The following is an 18,478-nucleotide window of genomic DNA, read 5'->3' on the forward strand; positions in this document are numbered from 1 at the left end:
AAATATTTTTCTTCGAAATCCGATTCTTCCGAAGTGTCCACGCCTGTCGGTCTCGCCTCGTCGTGGCCGTGGAGCGCAATCGCGAGGTGGACTGCCTTGGCTTCGATTCGAATGTCGTCCAATCTTGCTAGAAATACTTCGGTGGCCTCTTGATTTATTTCGTTGTCCTGTGTTTGGTCAATCTTCGACCTGAGTCGTGTCATTTTCGCTTTCACGGTTCCGCGTTGCTTTCGAAGGCTCGCGATGTCCGCCATGTTTGTCTTGAAAAACTCTTGCTTCTCGATGTTTTTTGCACTTTATTTTTCGTGGACTGTAATCACTACCATGGATTTTTTTCTCTTCAATTCGGCTCGAAGGACCAATGTTGGGATTGAAAAGGGTTCGACACCATTGGCATGAAAAATCTTTAATTTAACAATAAAATCTTAAAGTACATAAAGGAGTGTGTGTTTGCTACAATGTTTCGTAGAGAACTGAATCTTTTCGTTGCGATCGGCTCGGTTGCCGACGTCGACCGCTCGCCCGAGAGCGTCGCTCGCGTAGCTATAACGCGCGTTATATCTATATTTTTAGGCCCGCGCTTCAATCGCAGACACTTTCGATTTAGACAATACAACTGTACTAACAACAGAACCAAACTGGTATAAGCGATGCATAAAAGAGATGGTTCATATCAGCAAAAACAGCAATATTGCTCTTATATACTGATATCATTCGATATTTATAAATCCCACTTAACTCTTAAGATGCATCCATATTAAATTAACATTCCATATTTCGACTATCGATAAAAGTGATGGCGATTATCGGTAATCAATATATATCAATGTATCCCCATTTCCTCACTAACCGGCCAAGCGTCCATAACATGCTTAAGGAATGTCACTATATTATAAGTTAAATCTCTTAACATCTAATTGATAATACTTGATCCTTTTCTTGCAAATAATTTTTTTGTAAATCTTGCCTTGTATTTTTGTATTTTTATTTCATATTAGCAATTGTGCATATCAGTTTCCACATAACCTTTAAAATGTCGGGGCAGACATATGTTCAAAAATGCATGTGTTCTCATATCATTACAAATTAAAACTAGTTTTATAAGTACATAGGAACCTCAAAAAAATGAAACAACTGTCTAGAGAAATTTCTTGTTTTCATTTTGTTTGTAGTAGCCTGAAGATAATCGGCTGCAGCCCGATCGAAATGTCGCAAATAAAATATTGCTTAACAAAAATGTCTTTTCAATCGACCGTTACTCGACGGAAATTGCCTATTATTTATCTTCCAACGGTCAGCAAGTTCAAAATATTCCCGATATAATGATAGATGTGCTGAGTTTAGGCCCACGTCATGGGATCCCTTTCAAGAAAAACCTTATCACGTCGACGAATTTAATTGCTGATAGGAAAAATACAAGGCCGATACTGAAGGCCAAGATTCCTGTTATCGACATTTACCGATATCTTCCCCAGGCGTAAACTCTTCGCCGTGATGACGTTACCGTCTACCGTACTGACCGAAGGTCAAAATCGAGCTACCTCTTTGCCGACCAAAGGTCCAGTCCTACCAACAATTTTCTCAACCGGAGATCAAAATCGCGCTGTTTTACCTACAATTTTATCGATCGATGGTCAAAATATTTTCACCAACCACGATGTCGGTAACTACCATATATTCTTTTTCCCACGATACGGATATCGGTGTGATATCAAACATTCTACAATTAATAATGGTTCTAAGAATTGTTTTTTACTAACTCGGATGCCGCTGTGTGATGTCAACCAGCCCACATTCTTTTCCCACGATATTGCTGCTGGTGTGATATCAACTATCCCACATTTTTATTCAAAGATATCAACCACATGACATTCCAAAATTAATGGTTCTGAGAATTGCTTTTTACTTACCAGGATGCCGGGTGATATCAACCACCTCACATTCTTTTCCCACGATATTAACCACATGAAATTCCAAAATTAATCCACTCACCCGGATGCCGGTTTGATATCAACCACCTCACATTCTTTTTTCCACGATATCAACCACGTAATATTTTTTCCCCGACCAAATTTCAAATGCATGTGGTAGGGGAACGTTATAAAAGTCAAAAGTGAAAACTTCAACGCTAGTCTAAAGCTGTTCTTCCTGTAAATGAAAAGTACTCTGCAACAACAACGTGAAACCAAGAAGTCAATAGAACTATTCATCAAGAACATTGAAGAAGGTAAACATCTACTGCAAATTAGAAGTCAACTAAATCAACTCACAAGAGATTTTTGAGCAAATACGAATTAACAGTGACGATCATGGATTTCTCAAAACTGAACGACATCGCGCGGCTAGAGACGTTTCTGCCGTTGAAAAGAGCTTCAGACCTTGTGCCTACTTCGAGTACAGAGTCAGCAGTGTTCGTTGGGCTAAAACGAAATTTAGTGGTAAAATCGTTCTGGATTTGAAGGACTTGTTTACGGCTTTTTTTACTAAATCAAATGACGAAAGCTCTCCAAGAAGAAGAAAAAATATTCCAGAAAATGGTGATATCAAGTAATGACACTCGGTTGAATCTACGCTATCTCGGTCTTTGACGAATCCGTTGCGCATTACGAGATTTACGCTCACATACCTTACGCCTCGTCAACTGTTAACAACAGCGATGAAATTCGAATCACTGCTCAGCATCAGGATTTATGCATATTACCCAGCAAAAGTTCGGTACCTATCCATGGACGACTCCTCAAACCTGATGGTACAGCTACTGTAAACACACAGCTCATAAACAACGCCATCCGTCATTTATTTAAAGAAATTCGCTATGAAATTAATGCGGTTGAGATTGATAGAAGCAAGAACGTTGGCTTGACCAGTCTCATGAAGGGTTACACTTCCCTGTACCCTGGTCAGACTTGGCTGATGTAGAACGCTGGATGTCTTGATATAAAAGAGAAGAAAAAATCAACCGATGCCGAGGGTAATTTTGACGTAGTGATACCGCTCAGCATGATATTGGGATTCGCTAAAGACTACCGCAAGATCGTTGTCAACGCTAAACATGAGTTAATTTTGACGAGATCAAAAACTGACGTTAACGGAATCATGCAGAATGAAGAGGAGGAATTCAAAATCATGGTCAATACAGTCGAATGTCTAATACCGTATTTGAAACTAGTGATTCAGAGAAAAGGTAACCTACTAAATTTAATCCAGACAGATCCGCCTATTTCGATGAGCTTCCGCAGTTGGGAATTGTATGAATATCCCATATTTCCCACAACATCGAAACATGTTTGATCTGTGAAAACTTCCACTCAGCTTGAAAAACCTCGATACGTCATTTTGGGTTTCCAAATAAGTCGAAAGAACAAGACCGGCAAGAACGCAAGTCATTTCGATCATTGCAATATCCCGGACGTCGAGCTCTTTCAAACTCATAATCTTATCCGTACGGTAACCTGAACATCAACATGAGTCATCATCTGTACGTGCTCCTGTACGAGATGTACGCAAACTTTCAATCTACTTACTACGACAAGAACCCCGAGCCGTTGCTGACAAAGAGTGAATTTCTTCGAGACGTCCCCTCATTCGTTATGGACTGTTCCATACGCAACGAATCTTAGAAGTACGAACCTGTCGACATACGTCTTGAATTTGAAGTTAATGCCAACTTTCCCGCTGAAACATCGGCGTATTGCATGATTATTCACGGTCGTATTGTCGAATACGACCTACTCAGTGGTGGGGTAAAAAAGTTGGTATAAAAGCTGACCCATTACCATCACCTCGCATAGTTCAAAGATGAAGCTCATCGTCGACGTACAAGACTTTCGTAGACTTTGCGATAACACCTTCACGTTGAAAGAATTAGCTATAATTTCAATTTACTCGGAGGCACAACCTTCGACGTTTCTCTTCAAGCTACCTCACGAATAGGATTGTCTATACGTTAAATGTAAAAGCCAAAACTCATGGTTGCAACGCAATTTTTATGGTCTACTTTAGAATTGTGGAAATATACCGTTCGCAAAAGTTGAATAGATAATTGAATATGAGCTGTGCGAAACTCGCACAGTGTATGTGAAGGGGGACGAAAAACGAAATTGGTTGCTTAAAATTGTCCCCAAAGTTCAAATCATCGATTTGCTGGACCTTGGGCTGTCCATCGCTTCAAACCTTGCAAAAAATTTCGTCTGTAGCTGTGCGATGTGATGAGCATACAAAACCCAATGCATACTGCGCAGCTCGAAACGTCGTATTACTTTAAACTTAGTTACTGAATCATCATGCTGTACGGCTGGGAATGGTCAGCGATTTATGTTAGTGCGCAGAAGCATCTACAAGAACGATTCCGCATTCCTGGCGAAAATATCATCCTGGTTGCGATACTGTTGAATGAAACATATTATTATTATTATTGTACTAACGTTATGAAGAAATTTCTACTCTAACGTAGAAATTTTTTCAATAAAGCTTTTTTTTATTATTTATGAATTAATTTCACACCCTCACCTTAGTTATTCAGTGAGAAATTTCGAAACAGTTGCTTGATTTGAGAAACCTAAGGGAAACTGTAGTTAATCTGTCCGACGTTACACATCAGAGGTCACAAATAGTTCTCAATTTACGAAGTTAGAATGTCACGTGGTTGATATCGTTGGATAAGAATGTGTAGTAGTTGAGTGGGAAGAGAATGTCGGCTGGTTGACATCGCACACCGGCATCCGAGTTAGTAAAAAACAATTCTCAGAACTATTATTAATTGTGGAATGTTTTATATTACACCGGTATCCGTATCGTGGGAACAAGAATGTATGATGGTTACCGATATCCCGGTTGGTAAAAAGTTCACTTCCTTCACTGTACCTCGACCATCGGTAGTGAAGGATGACAGTGCGATTAACAGTAAGGCAGCGTAATTTACACTTTCAGTCGATAAAATTATCTGTAAGGCAGTACGATTTTGACCTTCGATCGATAAAATTGTCGGTAAAGCAGCACGATTGTGATCTTCGGCTGATAAAATTGTTGGTAGGATTGGACCTTTGGTCGGCAAAGAGGTAACGCGATTTTGACTTTCGGTCGGGACGGTAGACTGTTACGTCTCACGGAGAACGGTTTGAGTCTGGGGAAGATTTCGGTAAGTGTCGGTAACCGGAACCTTGGCTCAGAACCGGCCTTGTATTCCTACTGCTGACTTCGAATCAAACATCAGTTTGTTATCTTCTGAAGTCCGTAACCAAGCGAGGATAGACTTTGCAAATAAGATTCTCAACTTTAAACATAACCCTTGTAACACTGACCATTTTAACTCTAGCGCTAGTAACGCAACAAAAGAATTTCGCCTATCACACCCAGAATTATTGTTTTCAAAAGCCGAGAAGGACAATACGATTGTTTGTATTACCTTGGAAGACTACAAGAATAAAATATTAGCTCAACTTTCAGATAGTAATTCGTACCAAACAGTGAAACATGGCCCAACGTAAACCTTACAACTCTGGGTGACTAGCCTAGCCAATAATTGGCATAAGAGCCAAATTATCGCTGAAAACCAAAAACGTAATATCAATGTGAACAATAGTGTATCAGTTAGGACATATGGTTCACCAAAAGTTCACAAAATTGGTTATCCGGTGCAGATAATTGTTTCATTTAATAACAGTCCGACATATAAGTTACCCAAAATGTTGAATATGTAGCTAAAATCTGCTCCAGTCACTCCGAAACCTTACATTAAAATTAGTAATACTTTAGTAGATTCGATCAGAGGATATTTCCTGCCTCGCGATTACATTCTAGTCTCTTTGGATGTTGCCGCTCTGTTTACTAGCAACGTGCTTTTAGACCTGGCAAGAGATTCTATTAAAAAGTGGTGGCAAGCCATTTCTCCAAATGTTAGTATTCCTTTAGATCAGCTCACTAAGGCGCTGAATTTGTGTTTTGATATTGCTGTCTTCATATTCAATAACATCATTTTCTCGCCAACTTTTGGCTTACCCATGGGGTCACCACTTTCTCCGATTTTGGCTGACTTCGTTATTGATGATCTGGAATCACATTGTTTTACAAAGTTGTCTTTTATGCTACCTTTTTACTACTAATATCTTGATGATATTCTTACAGCTATTCCCAAAAATGCTCATTCACTATTGTTACAAACTTTTAATAGCTACCACACAAGACTAAAATTCAGCTGCGATTCGGAGTCGGATTTCAAAATTAATTTTCTAGATGTTATTATCATCGATAGTTCATCTACTATCAAAACAAACTCGTATCAAAAAGCCACTTGATCGCACAGATATTTAAATTATAACTCTTACCGGTCTAGGTCCTACAATATTTGAACCATCAAGAATTCGGTCGATAGAGGGATAAAACTTTCCAATAATTGTCATCATGAAAAAAACTTAATATATGCTGAGGAACGATTAGACTGCTAATTCATTAGACAAAAGCATTAAATGTAGGTATCAAAAAATACTACATACAAATCACATCAATACGAGTATTTCAGATGATAACAATAATTTTTCAAGTTTCATTTCTATTCCTTATGTAGCTGGTTTATTTCAATCTTTAAATCACACGTTCAAAAAATACAATGCACAATTCGTAAGAAAGAGCTTGAATGACTTGCGCTCTTTGTTTGATTTCGGTAAAGGCAATTTCCCTAAAGATAAGCATTCGAACATTGTTCATGAGATCTCCTGCAATGTTTGTAAAAAGTCATATATTGGTCAAACCAATTGCCACCTCGCTATGAGACTAAATGAATATAAGAAGAACATCAAAGACGATGAAGACCATTGTACAGATTTAGTAAAACACGCTTTACAATTTGATCACTCGTTCGATTACGATAACGCCAAAATTTTAGATCAAGAACCGCGTTATTGGAACTGCTTAATCCTTAAAATGTGCAACATCGTGAATCACACCAACTTTTTTCATCTTACGCAAGACGTATAAAAGCTGGGTGACATTTAAGTGAAACTTATTACGGGTGAAAATCTTTAAGGTAAGTTACGAACAACAAAAGTGCAATTGTTTGTTTGATATTTTCTGTAGATGCTATGACAAAGAAATTTCCTAAGAAGGGCCCAAATCTGGGGCCGAAATGTCGACACAAATTTGATGTTTCTACTGATCTGCATTTCCAAGATTCCTACTTATAGATTAGCAGGTTGTTTCAGTTGGTGGGAAATAGTACATAGCACATAAATCAGGGCATCGTAACTATACTTTAAAACTGCAATATTACGAACTGAATTGACATCATCGACGAGTGGCTATCGATTAATAAAATATAATTTTATTTTTCCTGCCTCTTCACTGTACCCAATTGAATTTGGCAGACTTGACACCGAGAGTTCACGAGTCTCGTTTCTGCTTTGTTGCATTTATTCTCGCCATTTTCAAACTTCCATAACTGTAGGTCATAGATCTACCGTCAGCCAACAGCTTATTAAGACCACGCCAGCTGTAGCAGTACATTGCTCATTACAATGGTTAATCTTGAAACGCAATGATATTTTCTTATTACCATGGTCTATAACAGTTATTTCTAGTGTCAGTGGATAGAGGCTATCGTAATGTTTCAAAAAGACTGTTGAAAAAAATTGTGTTGCACACGATTCTTTACATAAGAAGGGTATCTCACGCGTTTTTCACGAAGCACGAAATCGAGGTCAGGGTCCCGTAATGTCAGATTTGTTTGCGACAATGCACGTGCGCCGTAAGACCACTTATGACGTCTAGGACTTCAAAGTCGTATTTTCTGTATTCCGCGCATGCACATTCGTAGACTCGCTCTACCGTCATAACGGGTACTTCATGTATGGAAAACACGCATGAAAAAACGTGGTAAACATGCTCGTGTTATATAAAGGAGATTACTGCCGTGGTGAAGGAATCTCAACAGATTATAAGAAGATTTATTGAAAGAAAAGTACATTCTTGTCGAGCATAAACTGCTGTGGAATAATCTATTTACAAGACACGGCTGTATTTCGGATTGCGAGAAACGCTCTTATCAACCTACAAAAAATGTTATCTAAAATTTTGTCTGAAGACATAAACATATGAAAATCTCACGTAGGCTGGGCTACTAAAATATCGCAAAAAGTCGTAATTGAGTACGACATCTCCAAAATGGTTTCTGAATGTATTTTTTCAATTGAGTTTCGCCGAGACACAGCTTGGCTTTTAGGATATTTGATTGCCAGATCAACAGAGCCAGGTAAAGAAATTCTTTGAAATATGCTTTTATTCACGCCCATGTGCTATTTTTTGGCCAGTTTTTAGAGTAATGATTTCAATCTGACTGCAATTTCGGATATATTACAGTGTACACTGAGATAAGTATAAAAACTTTCATTCCAGCTGTTAGCAAAAAATAATTTTTGTTTTTCGAGTGAAAACATAAACATTTCAGTGTTTTACTGAAATTTTTAGAGTGGTATGATATAAGACCATAATTAAATCAGTATGAATTTGCTACGGACATAGAATATGTTTAGAAAATTCGAGTTTTGTGTGTTACGTGCTTAGTCCTACTTCACATTTCTCAACAATCATGTTTCGACTTTTATTCCTCCTATCTAAAAGCCTCATCGTTTTATTAGATACGACAATCTCTCGCATATCCTGTGCACACCTTACTATCTCCTCTCAATTCCAGAACATGGATTTTGCGCTCTACTTTTTGGACTCACTTACACTTCGTTCTAATAATTCCAAAATACTTTGACTTTACTTTTTACAAAATACACTTTTGCCTTACAATTCGAACCAAACACGTCATCACCAATTCGAAGTATATAATAAATACAAAACCGGTATTCCACTAATCAGTTTACAACTTCATTTAAATCCTAATTCTCAACTTCCCGGTTATTCTTGTGTATAAAAGCGGACAACGATCCGAATAGACAATCTCAAGATTCTTATAGCTCGAATATTTACACTAATTCAGACGCTGATTGTGATCCCATTTTTGATCCACTTGAAAAATTTCGGGATGTCCTATTAAATGTGTATTTTTTCTCGTACAACAAATTAGGACTAAAATTTTCTAACTGTTTTTTTGTGTATGTTCAAAAAATTTGACGTCTCTGAAATATTTACACTGATATTATGTCTCTATAGATATCCTACTCAAAAAATTTTAGTGCGTACTCCAAAATGTATGCTTTTTCAAATGCATGAAATTTTGGAACAATTTACTATTGATATTCTTTAATGTCTTCAGAAAATTCAAGAACCCTAGAATCTTTTTACCTATTGAACCATGGTCTCATTATCATTCCATTGTTACGGTATCTTTGGTTTAGATCGATGCGTTTTCATTATAACCCTGCGTCTAACCCGCTTCGATCTCATCGTATGTAGCCTGATCGTATGTAGGTATATTGTATATTCCGGATATACTATCCTGCGACGATAAAGTAGAGGAAAAAGGTAAACCAAAAGGGAGATATTTTTGAAGTCTATTCATCACAATAGAGATAATGTAGGTGAGTCGATTTGGGAAGGATTAAATGCACATGGAAGAGTTCGGGGGAAAAAAAATGTTTGTAGCAGTAGGCAGAAAAACTAGAGATAAATTTTGAGATTTTTTATCGCCAAAATTATTATTCAATTCAAATTTTTGTATTTTATTTGAAAGTATATGTATTTAAGTGCTTGTACAATATTTTTTATGGGAACTTATTCCCTGGAATCGTAGGACGATGCCTACCGAGCTCCCGAAGCCAAGGTTCCCGTGCGACTCGAGTCAGGCGGCCAAGTGGAAGAGTGGGCGGGACTTAAGTCTGTGCCCCTCGCGTGCTATGGCCCCCCACTCTGCACTCCGTTGGGACCAGGCCACTTGAACGTTCTGAAGTTCTGACATGCGAGGAATATAACTGGAAGGCCGTATGAGTTTCGCGTGGTTGATAAGATTAGGATACGTTCATCCAAGGAGAGGTTGACACGTATACATATTATTTCAAATATTTATTGCTTATGCAAATAATGATAAGTTACAGAAATCATTGAATAATCTTCGTGTTTTCAAGAGATCGATTGCATAACTCGTTGCAGTAAAGTGAAAAATATTTCAAGAGAAATTACCCGAAACAGCAGTTAGTTAATTCATGACTAAATAGTATTTATTTTAGCTTATATGACGTGTTTTTTTAATTTTCAACTGATATAACTGTGCGCTAGAATTTAAAACAAGCTAGGGATGGGCGATCTCAAGCAAAAGATCGATTCTCAGAATCGATTCGAATTGATTTTGGAAAATTCGGCTCGTCCAAAAAATCGGATACAAAAGATTGATCTTTAGAAGATTGATCGTTATTTTTACTTTTTAGTTTAACTGGAAACCGGTAGCTATATTGGAGATTAAAAAACGTGTCACACAAATGTATTACTTATTCAACAGTTTTGATATTCAACAATAGTTTGCTTTGGGTCATATTTGTTTATCACAGCAATAGTTCTCATATACATATTACACAAACCCAGCCGACTAGGTGGGAAGCTTTTTTTATTAGTTGTGATATTAGATTTATTCAGCGCTAGAAATTGGTCGATTCTTTTGTATTCTCAAACCTATATTATTCATAAAATACAGAACGCCAAAATAGACTTTCAAAACTTTTTGTAATTGGAGATTTAAGAAGCTAATCCGATCCTTGCAGACTTGGAATCGATTCTAGAAAAAATCGATTAGTAAAGTATCGATACAAAAGATCTATTTTCTCGACCCGAAAGAACGATTCTTGATTGGATCGATCTAGAATCGCGCATCCCTACTAAATACATTGCCATCCATGACCCAGGTCTCACCACCTGGAGGTTGCTGCGATGAAGAGACCCACCCTATCCCGTCCCAACCTCACAACTATGCCAGAAAAAATTAAAAGTGTTACATACATCGATAGATATTGAAAAGAAAATTAGTAAATCAAAAAAATTGAGTTAGACATGCAGGAGTATATTAGAAATTGATAGATAACGCGTATTGAAAAATCAGCAAAATCTATGGTACAAAACATAATCAAAAGTAATGGCGCGTCAATAAATAAAATACATTCGATCGCGTGGAATACCATACTTTTCGCTTGCCGTTATGACGTTTCTTGGGTATAACAAGTAATTATTATAGAAATAAAACGAATCTTCGAAATAAACTGTTTCAATGAATATTATGGAATGAAAGATGCAAACATTCAGCAAACGAATATGAAAGATCATTATTCAGAAATTCATTCATTTCTGAACTTGAAAACGTAATGTGAAAACAGGTTGTGTCCGTGCAAATCCCGATCAACAAAACTTTCTTCGTCCTATACCTTACTATTGCTGCTACATCCGAAAGAGAATCATATTTTGTACGGTAAGATCGTTTTGCCCAAGACCCATCCGCAACAACCGCTACGCAAGGGTACCCGTCTTCGTCAACGTCACCTGCCTCACGGGCCAATCTCGCCTCTTCCTTCCCAGCCTTTATCATCTCTTCCCGAGCAATATCATGATAGGCATCACTGATAATTTCGTGAAATTTATTCCATGTCTTCTTAGCCATGCAAGGCATATCTACAGCAGCGCTAATTTCTTTGAGTTCAGAAAAACCACCACCTGTGGACACAATTCCTGAAACTACGGCTGAGTTTAAAGATGAGGAATCTGATTTACGGTCTTCTGAGTCTATTGATTCGATCTTATTACAAAATTTACATTCGAAGGTGATGGTTGAAATGAATCCTGTTCGGCTTTCGGATATAGGTTCCATGTTAGCAAACGTACAATCATCAGGTAGATGAAAAGCTAATTTTTTGATACTGCTCAGGAAGTGATTTATATCCACTATTCTTCTGCCGGCCAACTCGAATGGAGGACTTGATTCGATCTTGGATTGATCCACTATCCCTTCAAATTGCAATTCATGGTCTTCTACCACATTACTGTCGATTGTGGTTGAAACTTACGGACGTGCTTGTACCTACAACTGTCGTCTCCTTATTGGCTGCCGTTATAGGAATCGGAGAGTTGGGTATTATATATCGACTTCGACGAATTCTGTTGGTGATCTGACCTCGTCAAACTCGATAACATTATCTGTTATCGTGTCTTCGGTTGGCGTGTCTTCCGCGACCAATTCTTCGTCGATCATTTGGCTCGCAGTAATCCTACATTGACCATATATTATGTAACCGATTGACAAGTATGTACAAAATATTAAAGCCGGTCTGATTTGAGTCCTGACCCCCAGGTGGGTGTTGTTTCAGATAAATGTTTTACTTCTATTTTCAAATTTTTCTTCAGAAATGTTCGAAAAATGTAGGTTATTTGAGCTTCGTAAAACCTATTTTTTAGTTAATCGCGGGGCATATGATAGTAATATTTCTCAATAGAAAATGTTTCATTTTTTCTCGTAATTGTAGTATACATAGGAATAATTAAATTTTATCCATCCGCCACTTGCGAGTCAAATTTACGATATTTCAGGCAGAAATATATTGCTATTGGAGAATAAAACAGTATCACGCCTGCTCGAAAAGGACAGCAATAGCTCATTGAATTTTTTTTTCCAATTCACAAAACTGATAAAGCCTTCGCATGAACGGAATTAAATTTTTTTGTGAATTCCTGAGGATCTACCTCAAAGTGGAATCGATATCCGGAAAGATCAGTTTTTTTAATTTAAAAATTTACTAACAATAAGTCACATTTTTCTGTCAACGGAAAGTATCAACAATTCGGAAATAAAGGCTCAATTCAAAAACTTAATCAAGACAAAAATGTTTCTCGTAAATCATATGGCCTAGAAGCCGAAAAATTGGAGGGTTTTCATATCTTAGTGCACACTGTAACGTATCCAATTTTTAACTGTACCGAAATTTTCACCCTGAAAAGCTGGCCAAAAGTTGGTGGATCCACCCATTTAGTCTACCACATTCCGACTTTTCGGAACGTAACAAGCTTATACCTTGCGGAATACGTCTTTCGGTATTGTATATGTATTTGTGTCACACTTATGAAATGTCGTAACAGAAAATTTCAATGTAAGAAGAAAATTTATATTTAGAGCATGTTTCTTAAGAACTATGTCATAGATAAAATCTTGAACGAAATAATATACGTTCAAACGTATTGTTCATTGAAGCAGAATAGAGGTGAATCTCTGCAAAGTGCCTAGTCCTGACCGCGTTTATATAATATTTGCGGCGCTACCTCCGTCAACAACTCGACTACCTTATAATTTTTCATGCACGGTAGCATAGAAAATAGATTTGTGCCATGGGTGCTTATCGGGACTTCTTGATTCGTGTAAGTTGGTATTCACCTTCGGCTCGTGCGGCATTTAATCCTCGGCAAGAAATCACGATTTCATGTCCACTTGGCACGAAAATAACTAACGTGTTCAATGACGGTTGATGTTGATTGTGACTAAAATTAAGCGTCGTTGTGTAAAACTTTTTACGCTTATTCTGCAACATGAGATTCAGTGTTGCAAATTCGACTGTGCACAGCCCATAAATTACAACCATTCGATAGCGAACTAGTTTTGCTTGTTTTGGAGACTTGGAGTTATGCTCATGAACTAAAACTTATCTCTCGATCTAATAAAAGAGTTCTGAACAAATGAAAAAGAAGTAGCAACAGGTGAAAAAGGTTGTAATAACAATAGTATAAAAAAATTATAATAACAATAGTATACGCATGAAGTTGGCGGTGGAGTGAGATGTCGAAAACAAAACAAAAAGCATCTAGCAAACAAAACTTCCTTTGACAGCTGTCATCGGCTGTTTATGACAGTCTTTGACAAATATCTTTATAGGTATCTGTTTCTGACACGCAAAAAATAAACATGCAAACGAGAATTATCAAGATGATTCCCGACGGGAATTGTCTTTTTTGCGCGTTGGCGTATTGTGTATACGGCACTCAAGATCGACACGCAGAGGTGAGACTGAGTATCGTTTCAAATATATCATACTGGCAAACATGTCAGCAGAAGTAATGAAACAGAACTCGAGGAGAGTTATATCAGAGAAGAAATAGGTTTTTTCGGATCCTGTAAATCCTTGATCCGGTTAACCACTAAGTAAGAGCCTTCGCAGTTTCTTTGTAGTTTCGGACATCATCCTTTCTGTCTTCGAGGTTGAAAGAGCCAGACAGAATCTCCGGGATTAAATTTTATATCCCTGGCTCGAATATCATAACGAGTTTTTAATTTGTCTCAAGTCATAGAAATTCTACTTATAGCAAAGCTATGAATTTCTTCTACTATGGGGAAAATAATAACTATAGCAAAATAAGTCGCCAAATGCAATTGGGGATGCATGGCATCGGGGGTTTTGTACATGTGAGTGGATTCGTTTACGAAAACAATCTGAGCAGACCTGCATAGGGAGCCAATAGCAATGTCGGGTTGATCGGAAACAACCGATAAACAGTTGCAGATCAGTCATCAAATTAGCATAAATAAATTCACCTGTCTAACAGACACTGTTTAAGGAAATAGTGAGGCGCGAAACGCCGAACAACGAGGCGCGTAACGCCGAGGTGGGGTTGGCGCGCGAAGCGCGCAGGGGCGAAGCCCCTGGTTTTCAAAAAACTCGGAATGATTTGCCATTTTCCAATTAATAAAAGTGTTTGTAATACTCAGCTCACTCCAACTTATACCAAAGATTATAATTGATAGTGTCAAAAAATAGTTCAGTAAATTTTGGACTGTGATACAAGTGATTCTGCACCATTGTTTTCAGAAAGATAGTTGAATTTATTCTTATCGCGAACATACCTAGAGTCAGAATAATTTGATACGTACTTTTATACATACAAAACTTTTTTCTCTAAAGTACAATTTGGCCATTCTATGAATAGTTCTAGTTGAGTTACAAATTGTTCTTCACAGATGCACATGATAACTGTACCGATTCTTTCCAGGTAACAAAAGTATGTGGTCAACAAGGGCTCTGGGAAGCTCTGATTTATTTGCAGACATCCGCTCTAAGTGATTTTACAGCACCAATTCACCAGCTCATGCCAGTTCTCCAAATGGCACTTGCCAATGCCAGAACACAGAAGTTATCACCGGATAAAATAAGATTAGGCAATGCCATTTTAGTATATGCCAGTTGCTGCCTTGCAGGCCGTGGATTTCCTAGAGGCAATCTACCAGAAGGTGTAACTCAGAGAGCCAAAGCTGATGTCTTGCGCGCTCTTTTGTCGCAGCATTCAAGTTCAGCGAGTGACGCTGAAAGGCAGTACCCGTATATCAGAACCTTACTTGAATTTGATGCCAAAGGTTTTCTAGATGTGATAACGATTGCATTTCAAGAACCAGAATTCATGTCTGAAATGGGTTTGCGGCAGCGTCAGAGATTGATTGACATTTTACTGAACATAGTTCTGCCCACCACACCTCTAAGTCCTGATAATTATGATTACTTGACTGATGAACAAAGAGCAGTAGTTTTAAATTTTATATCCAATGAAGTGGCTGAAAGCTCGGTAACATTAGAAGCCGGTGCGTTGAACAGGATGGTAGAAATGTTATCGACTGGTACAAACAACAGTGAAGACATGTCAAGAGACATTGAAGTTGAAAAAGAAAATGCAATTCTGCAACTTTTACACTCAAAGAAGTTGACAAATATATCTGATAACTGCCTACTCAATCTTGCACATAATGCTAACTTGTAAGTACCTATTTATAGTTGACACTAATCTTTCGTTACAGAGTATCTTTCAATCAAAAATAAGTTGAATCTGATTTCTTGAATCCATTTCAACCTCGCCAAATGCATGTAGAATCAATCTCAATTTCAGAATCCAACTTGTCTAGTCTAGTTAATGAAATCAATCTCAAAGTCAAGCATAATGTGAAGCTCTTGCAGACTGCTTTTCAGTTGCCATTAAAATATAGTTGACATCATTTTGATTGCATTCACTTATTACATAGATACTTTTACCCAATTTTTGAAAAATAACACCACAGATGCGCTAAGTAAATTTTACTCATTGTCAGTCACACACTGAGCTAGTTCTGGCCACTAGTTTTAGCCTAACGAGTGAGTAGTAACTGATATTTTTTTATGCAAGGGGTGCCAAAAATAGTTGAACCTCTGAAAAACTTTTAAACGGATACAGATATCGAAATCAATTTCCCAGGGAATGTACTTAACCACAAAATATATATTTCGGTATGATGGGTGATTTTCTCCCACGTCTTTATATAATGACAAGTGGGTTGAAGGACAGTCCGTTTGTAAAGTTTATTCGTGCAGAATATGCTCACCGAATTCGAGCTTAATCGATGTCGCATATCCAAAATGACAGCCAAGCAAAAAAATTAATTATGGCAATTAACCAATCTCCTCGTTTGAAAAAAAATCACTAACTGAGATGGATGGGTATACAGAAAGACGGTCATAGGTGGATGTTCAATTATGGCATTTCCGTGAGGGTATAAAATTGCGAGTTCCATTTGTTTAAATTGTTCCTCTGTGACATTTTTCTTGCTAATGTCAACTCTTCTCAGCAAGTGATCATCACAGATCATGTACAATTGAAAGGGTTATTTTTTTTTGAAATTTGATCAGTCAGCAGAAATACCAATTTAATTAGGAATACCAATTTAACGAGTTGATTTTGTTGTTTTTTTTTTGTCCACTTTTCTGTTTACGCTTGAGTTTTAAAATTCTTGCGACGAGAAGAAATCGTTGGATTCAATTTACGTGACTTCAAAATTAGGTTCATTTTTCTTCGCTCCTTTGATTATTTCGATTCAGTGATCGGAAGTGTTCACACTTTCAAGCTTTTTACGCTATTTTTCAATGACACCAAAATTTCTATCGCAGCTATTGTAACTATGACCGAACAAAAAACTTTTGCTCGATTAAATCGATTTCACTAGAGGTCAAGTAATGCTTTAACATAAACCTCATTTTTATGTTACAATTTCACCCCCCTTTTGATTCATGTGCTTCTCTACCGGCAACATTTATCTACTGACGAGACGTGCACATACGGCAATTGTTTCTGCGGCAGCTAACTTTTCTGCCTAGTTGATTCCGTTAGAAATTAAGAATTTCAACCCGTAACGCGTCGCTGCTTATCCGTAACATATCAAGAGACGCAAAAATGTCTCGCGCCAAGTATATAAAAAAAATTACGTGCGCGACGCAATCTCTGTACCGTAAAGATAAGCTTTTGGCTAACACGGTGAAAATGTTGTCACATGTTTCTCCTCCTTCACGATTCCCGGCGACATTTGACAATTTTATGTAGAACGTATGTAGAATGCATGTATGTGTATGAACTCTCACTTAAGCTCTATATCAATATAATTAGTAAACGTAGAGCCGAAATATACCATTATTGTTTTTTTCCAATATTATACATTTCCAACATCGTCGAAATTAGTTTGATCAAGAAGCGTCTTCACATTCAGATCTTTCTTTTTCAGAGCATAGATATATGACATACGCTTGATGTGTACAGATATAGAATCAGTGATAAATGCGGTTGTCCATCTCGCTATATTTAACCCGTTGTATAAGCTTTTTCTATGAGTAAAGATGACATAGAAGGTCACTCGACTCGTGAGTTTTAATCATCTTACCGGGTTATCAGCAGTTAATCTCAGAGAGAATCAAAATCCGTTTACAAAAAGAGGTGATCAATTGCATGCGCCCGGTGTAGCGACGGCAATATGTCGACAATACCGTCGGTGGTATGTGACGTCGGAGTGACAACATCCGAAAAATTCCAAAAGTTAGTCACTGGAGTTCGTTGACGATAATACAACTAGACGCACAGTCAGTAGTTTTGGGTCGCCGAATACCGATTAAGCATTGAAATGCACTGAACAACTCTGTTGAATCGCTCGTTTCAAATAACTGGGATTAATTCGTAATAGGAACCTATGGCCACTTACCTTTTGGAATGCTTAACTCCGCTGGGTGTTGCTCTGCTGAGATGTTGCGCTGTTGCGATGATCCCGCGAGCGGAAACAGAGTTTTGAGTGTAAACAATCATTAAAAAATTATTGTAAATATATTTTCAAGTACTTAGTCCCTCGATAAACCGTTTACAAATACTGGATACTGGATAATTATTTAAAAGTTTGGCTGGAGAGATTGCTAGTTGGTTGACCATAACCAATGTTCTGAACAAAATGGAGTATTCCAAGTGCGTGACGAAGAATACTTATTCAGAATTTCTATGGTGGCTTTTGAACTCGTAGCGTTGTATGCAAATGGTAAAGTACCGAAAAACTAGGTAAAGTCAAGAGTCTACAGGTGGTACTTGAGACACGAGCTAAGAAAGCGTTATACAAAATTGATGTTTTATAACTGGTGACAAAGGAATTTTAAATGCAAGAAAGTAAAATGATTATGCCACGAGACTGAATCGAGAACAAGATGTAAAGATTAGGGGCACGAGCAGAGACAGCGTTTTGACGCGTGGTGGC

The 18,478-nt window shown here is 37.6% G+C and overlaps 1 protein-coding gene across 1 annotated transcript in view; it reads left to right on the top strand.

Annotated features, from left to right (window-relative positions):
* LOC124298847 (vacuolar protein sorting-associated protein 8 homolog) overlaps positions 1–18,478 on the top strand; it is a 147,489-nt gene that overhangs the window by 100,784 nt on the left and 28,227 nt on the right. The window contains exon 9 of the mRNA XM_046751388.1: positions 14,947–15,701. Coding sequence (XP_046607344.1) covers positions 14,947–15,701 — 755 coding nt within the window. The remainder of the gene's footprint in view (positions 1–14,946; positions 15,702–18,478) is intronic.

Source organism: Neodiprion virginianus, chromosome 1 (assembly GCF_021901495.1).
Source record: "Neodiprion virginianus isolate iyNeoVirg1 chromosome 1, iyNeoVirg1.1, whole genome shotgun sequence".
Classification (NCBI taxonomy): Eukaryota; Metazoa; Arthropoda; class Insecta; order Hymenoptera; family Diprionidae; genus Neodiprion; species Neodiprion virginianus.